We start from the raw sequence: 7,087 nt of genomic DNA, 5'->3' as shown, positions 1-7,087 counted from the left end.
TGAAATTTTACTTTACTAATAATATTTTTAATATATTTTAACTAATTATCATAAATTAAGAGTATTGTATCCAAAGCAGCCAGAATATTAGATGTGGTCATAAAATAAGTTTCCAAATTTTGTCTGAATAACTAGGATTAGAAAGAAGTAATCAAAAAATGGTTGGGACATTCAAATTTGGATAGAAATAAAATTTATTTTCATAAGTCAATCCTAAAGTTTGAGCTTCATGTAAATTTTCCAAAGTCATTCATATTTTGATCATTACTGTCAGACCCACAAATATTTGGAAATTTTTTTTTAATTAAAAATGTTCCCATTTAATTACTTTGAGCTCACTATCAGTTCCTGGAACATTTTGTCCAAGCAAATCTATAACTACAAACACTGTTGTTATGCTATTCAATTAGAAGTCTGATCATGCCACACTGTTCTTCTGAATTACTTTTTAAATGAATGATTTGTTCTGGTTCACTTTTATTAAAATTATTCCTTAGCTTTTCCTTATAGTGAAACACCTACAAATATTCATCAGTATAATATCAAAAGGGAGTACTCAATCTCATATGTCAGTCTGACTACGTTGAGATAGGTAAGCAATGCAAATAAAATAAATATAACAGAGAAAGAATGCTCTCAACATAGAGCCACAGATCTTGCATTAAGTTGCCCTCTAATCACACGGGTTTCTCACAGACTTTTCTTTCAAGATATGTAGAATGCATGAGAAACGAGCAATGTCTGTTATTTAGTTTTCTGAAAAGCTGCCTTCCATATGAGGAAGTGACTAATTTTTCATTTCACACTATAAAGGGCGTGAAAAGGCAAAACAGAAGAAGGCTAAGGGTTCTGTGTTACAAGAAGGAAAGGTGAGTTCTGCTTAAACAGACAGGAAACACACCATACATATTCAGAGGGAAAGTCAAATTGAAAACATTTGAAAGTACTAACAAAATATGAAAGATGTTTATGTTAATATTGTGAGTTTGGTTCTTTTTACATGTGGCAGGCTTATTTATTGTTAAATTACAAAAACAATACTACAATTACAACAGATTAACTCAGCAATGCAAAAAGATTGTGTGAAGAAAAGATGTCAAAGAGTTAATTTAACCCCTTCCGTTGTTAAAATTTTACACTTGTTCTGCTATTCAACAAATATATATCCCCACTCCCCAGCAATGTCATTTTCTTAATTCTCTGTGTGTTATATATTGTTTTCTCCTATTCACTCAAATATAATCACAAAATCCAATATACAGGAGAGAATAAAGGCAGTAAAAAGAAATAATATACAGAGTATGATAAATATTTTTTAAAGGAGAGAAAATATATACTGAAATATCATTGGTTATAAATAAAATATGTCTACTCTTCCTATGATTCTTCAGAAAAATTCATTTTTCCTCAGACTTCTGCTAGCAGTTTGTTACAATCTAGATTTTTTTAACAGATGAATTACAAATTGGCAGCTACTTATACTCTAGTGAAAAGAGCTCCATTACATTACTCTCACTTTATTTGTGATTGTTCTTCCTTTTCATGGGGATATGAGTTTTCCCCAAAGCCAGAATTTATGGCTGTCTTTCCTTCTGTCTTCTAACAAATCCCATCTGCATGCCTTCCCATCAGGATGCATTATACATCATTATGTTTTCCTTGTTTTATTAAAATATTTTCCAATATCTTATTAAAATATTTATTAAGCATTCTCTCCCTGTAGAGCTTAGCATATATTCTAAAGACACATAACTAATCACCAGCTTCTCTCTGTGAACCTGTTACTCCTGACTAGTCAATAGAAATCCTGGGGGAAACATTAATGCCCTTCAGTAAATCAATGTTGTAGTACACTAAATTAACCCCCCTGGCCAGAAAGAAAGAATGCACCTCTCCAAATTCCTATACCATTCTCCAGGAGTGAATTGCTCACTGGGAAAGTTCCTGTTGATAATGGGAGTTGTCTTAATTTGTGTCTGACCTCTTATTCCCTACCACAAGGTAGCTGGTTCTCAATAAGAATGATATATCTGTTCATAAGAACTTAGCACAACTGCATGGTAAATTCCATGCTTAATGGACATTCGAGGGAATAAAGCACCTTATACACTATCAAATTCGGGGCTTGCTTAGTTCAATTATTTACATGACAATAAATTCCAAAACTCAAAACATAAAACATTTACAACTGCAAAACCCCTGTTTTTAGGATAATTCTTATACTTTGCTGGTGCAAGAGTTGTTCTTGGAAAACTTATTCAAACGAATTTTTTGCCCTTTCTTATATTCATCACATATTGTCTTATTCAGATTATTGTCTTGTGCCTTAGCAAAACTCCATGGGACGCATTTATGAATTATTATAAGGGATATACAAAACAGAAGGCAATGGTTTTATAGGTAAAGAATTCTTTTCTTTAAATTAAGTAGAAAACTACGTGGCCACAGCTCTAGGGAACTCATCCAGGTCTCTGTGATGTCTTCGATTTCGTTTCTTCTTCATTTCCTGCATGTGCTTCCACTTTGGGCCCCCCTTGTTTCTCTGTCTCCGCTTCTCCCTGTGCCACATCTGTTCGCAGTACTGGTCGAGGCTGAAGTTTGGGCTGCTAAGGATTTGGATGTAGTCTTTGTATCTCAACCGTGACTCAGCCAATAGATCCTTGACCTGCCCCTCCTCATGCTCTGCCCTCTGGGTATTTTCCATCTGTTCATTCTCAATGACATTCAAAGTCAGCTTCACTATGGTGTGGATGAAAGTGTGCTCCTGTGCTTTGCAGTAATACATCCCAGAATCCTTCTTCTGCAAACTTCGAATCAGTAGCCCATATTCCGTTTTGATGATTCTTTCATCGGGCTTCAACTGCAGAATTGGAAAAATGTAGGTAATAAATTAAAAACAGAGAGAGCTAAGAGCAAATGAAAACAGGCTACATAGTTTTACTTAGATGAACCTGAAAGACATATTCGTTGTCTCTCTGTCTCTGTCATCAAGCATAATATTGTCAGCCATAGTTAAAAAGGGTAAAAAATTTCAACTAAAGTAATAGCCCCCAAACTATATCCTTAATTTTTCACATTTGTATCTTAGTAAGTCTAACTGAAACTTTGGAATGCAGTTGTTTTTTTTTCTCTCAATGTACATATAGGAATGAAAAACTGAAAAGTAATGAAAAACTGGAAACCATCAAGTGACCTTCTTTACAGAGATTTCATATACAAATTACTGTACCAAGATCACAAATTAGCACCTGAAATGTGGAGCAAGAATGCAACATTTACAATCATTGTATAGAAAACAAGCTTCAGTACATGCTGCTACCTATAACGTGGAATAGGACAATAACTCCAAGTGGAATTTACTGCTTTCCAGATATCACCAAATAAGTTATGTGAGTAGCATATGAAAGCTGTAAATGATGACGTCTTTAAAGTCAAAGCCAAAGGTATGGGTATAGTCTTTTGGACGTTAGAGCTGTAACTGAGTAGGGCCCTAGTCAGAAGGTTAGCAACATTGAAAGTTGAATTTCTCTCTTTGCTGTGGATTGAATTTTCATACTGTATATACATGTGATACTTTATACTGTCATTTGTGGAAATATTTGCCATGCCTTTGTATACTATGACATGGTAATGTGATTTCAAGTGTGAGAAAGCACGATGAACACAAAGAACTTCCACTGAAATGTGATGCTCTCCAGCCTTTGAAGCATTATTACGAAAAGACAGTTCTAACATTAAGCTTGCCTGGCCCATGATATGGTGTGAATAATGAATCTATCTTCAGTAAAACTAGAGGCTTGTTTACCCACAAAAGAGCCCTGCCTAATGTGGAGTATTGTTGAGTGGCTCAGCATTAAGTGGAATAACAACAACAACAACAACAGCAACAAAGAAGTCTGGAAGATTTCCCAGTTTACACATCTGCCCCTGTATTGTAGACTTTTAGATGATGGAAATCAAGGAGGCATAAATATGGCTAAATTAAATTTATTCACAGTGGGTGGATTGTACTCTGCATCTTTATGTGAAAAATATGTAGGAAAAAATCTCCCCAATTCTGGAAATATGAGAAAAGGAAAAGAAACATCTCTGGCTACCAGCCCAGTTAACTAACAAGTATATGGCAAGCCACCCTCTGTGCCAGAGAAGTGCAGCTGGCGGGGAACCATTTGAGGCCAAAGGCAGGTCACAGCTCAGATCCCTGGTTAATGAGGCTGAATGGTCTCCAGGCCTGCCTTTGCTCTGCACTGAATCCACACCATCAGAGCTTTGTTTGTTTCTCTTACGTTGCCTATTTGGTAAGCTGGATGTGGTATTCTTTTTCTTGTGGATTTATTCTTAAAGCCCAGACATTCAGAAATGCTATTGTACTACAAACTAACTTTGATTTAATTTACATTCTCAGAAACCATAGGAGTCTCATGCCTAAAATAAATGTGAATTTGAATTGGGAGAGTTCTAAATGGCCAATCTTAAACAGAAATGACAATCTCAAATTTAATACACTACGTATAATTGTTTTTATCCCTTAGATAATTGCATTGTAATTTTTAAAAATTTAATACATTTTAGGTCTCAAAATGCTAGCTTCATAACCTAACCTTCTGGTCTCTACTCTGTTTCCTATGATGACTCATTTTTCTTCCAACATTGGTCTCCGATCTATCAAGTTGGTGGTGCAGCATATGGTGTGTTTGGGGGATTAAAAGCAAAGCTCTTTGAAGGTTAAAATGTGAAGTATTATTAGCAACATTACATACTACTGCCATGCTGCTTGAGAGGTAATATTTTGAAGCCTTTATTACTGTAATTCTCTTAATAGAAAATGGCCTGAGGTTATTAGCATGACAATCAAAGTGGATATCTCCAGTTCTAGTTCATCTCTAGATTTCCTTTACATAACTGGTACTCTTGCTAATGTTTAAATTACATTTAATGCGGCTTTTAGAGATTGTCACAGCTCTGACTAGGACTTTTTGGTTCTCTTTAATCTTCTGACAGGAAGAAATTATGACTTGATCTCACACATATTGTGTAACACTTCATCATTATTTTTGCTATTATCTTTTTGTATCCTGTTTATGTTGTTGTACTTTGAGGTCTGGTTCCCTTCCATCCTTTCCCCTCTAGTTCTGTCCCCACAGGACTCAGGATTCCATAAACACCTGGCATTCCATTACGCGGTCATGATCTTTCAACTTTCTTTTCTTCCATGGAGTGCTGGATTTGTTCTTTGGTTATTGACCCACAGGTATCATACTTGATTTAATAAATTTTCAGCTTTCTGGATTTAACTAATGTCTGTTAGATCATTTAACTATTATTTTTCTTGCTAAAATTTCAATAATATGCTTTTAGTAAACTGGCAGCTCTAATAAAAGATATTTTGAATAGATATATTTACAGCGAATTTTTGCAATTTAGAGATAAAAATCTGTGACCCAGAAACTAAGTAGTTGATTAACATTTGCCTACTTTACATCCTCTTTCTCTGTAATGCTTTCATTCTTTGCTGAAATAGGATGCATTATGCAGACTGTATCTCAACAGTGAAATGTCAGCACAGTCAATTTAGAAAATTCAGCTCCCCAACAAAGAGATAATGTAATCTCTGGCCATTGATTTAAACTCTTGGAATTTTCTCCACTCTAGAAGTGATAAGTAAAAACTGCTCAACTTTACAAATTAAAACCACGTTTGAGCTGGGGTCGACTATCCATTTGCCTAATGTGAACAAGGATAATATATTTGGCATTATTAAATGTAGATCGTCAGTGAAGGGCAATTTATTTAACATGAGAAGAGTAACATGGAAGGGACAAAGGACATTTAAGTATTAAGCAGCAGGTAAAGGTCAGGGACTTTCTCTCTTATAATAGCAGCCTAATAGTAGTTCTTTTACAGATAATTCACCTGTCAGTTCTTTCACAGTAAAAGCACTGCACATGCCTTGGAAGAGATCAGGGCTTCAAAAATATCCCCTTTCTCTAACAAACAGAAAAAATTACTAGAGGGAAATTAGGATTAAAAAATAAAGCTCCTTGTGTGAGAAAACAAATGTCTGCAAAACTGTTGCAAAAATTTTTCTGTATTTAAAAAATAGACTGAAAAGTTTTCTTATTTAATTTGGAAGAAAGGAAAATGAACTGGAATGGAATCATTTGTATACATGTTTTTAAATTTATCAGAGTTTACTTACATGACACTGTATATCATCCATTAATATACCACAAAACCGATAATTAATATTTTTAAGTAAACATTAGAAAAAGGAAAACTTACTAAAGGGGATGCTGGAGCAATGAGCTCATTATTAAAAAGAAAAAATCAGATGTACACATACCTAAATAACTACTAGATTAATTTACTATCTTTGGGTACATGTAAATATAATATGCAAAATGTAAAAAAATCATAAAATAACTAGAAAAATATATAATTGCTGTCTCATTGGGGAAGGAGTCTTTAAGCATAACAGGTGAGATATCACAGAGCCATAAATCAACAGATTTGCCTATATAAAACATAAAATGTGTAGAAAAGTCAGAAATTGTCAGAAACAAAAGAAATGTAAAATAAAATATATAATATGTATAACATTAAATTATTACTATCTATAATATATAAATGACTTATTACAATTATTATTAAATAAATATGCCAATATAAAGTAACCAATGACAGGCAAGACAATTCGCCAAATACAACTGAAGCTAACAACCAAGACACATAAGAAGGTAAGTTCACATTCACTAATATTCAAAGAAGTAGATATTAATGCAATACATTTTTTCATATGAAACCGATAAAGATTTTCTTAAATTGTGAACCATAATTTTGCCTCAGGGATTCATAACAGACACTAATACAGTGATTTTTATGTGAAATTAGCAATATGCTGTTGTTTATCAAAATCCATAAAGATAACAAATGCCTTTAACTTATTTATTTTACTTCTAAGATTTTTTTCCTAAGAAAATAGTTAGAAAGCAGAGAAAGACTCAGATATAACAAAGTTCATTATTATTATTTTAAGCAGGAACATGATATAGTGAGAGAACACCTGGAATACCTATGGATAACTATG

At 33.7% G+C, this 7,087-nt stretch overlaps 1 protein-coding gene across 1 annotated transcript in view; it reads right to left on the bottom strand.

The window, feature by feature from the left end:
* Positions 1 to 2,065: 2,065 nt before the first annotated feature.
* Positions 2,066 to 7,087, bottom strand: part of SEMA3D (semaphorin 3D) — a 123,706-nt gene continuing 118,684 nt past the window's right edge. Inside the window, exon 17 of the mRNA XM_032761199.2 lies at positions 2,066 to 2,860. Within this exon, the coding sequence (XP_032617090.1) occupies positions 2,435 to 2,860 (426 nt within the window). The 3' untranslated portion in view covers positions 2,066 to 2,434. The remainder of the gene's footprint in view (positions 2,861 to 7,087) is intronic.

The sequence above is a fragment of the Hylobates moloch genome, unplaced genomic scaffold (assembly GCF_009828535.3).
Source record: "Hylobates moloch isolate HMO894 unplaced genomic scaffold, HMol_V3 SCAFFOLD_1, whole genome shotgun sequence".
Classification (NCBI taxonomy): domain Eukaryota; kingdom Metazoa; phylum Chordata; class Mammalia; order Primates; family Hylobatidae; genus Hylobates; species Hylobates moloch.
The sequence above is the reverse complement of the archived record's forward strand: the minus strand, read 5'-3'. Positions and strand labels throughout refer to the sequence as shown.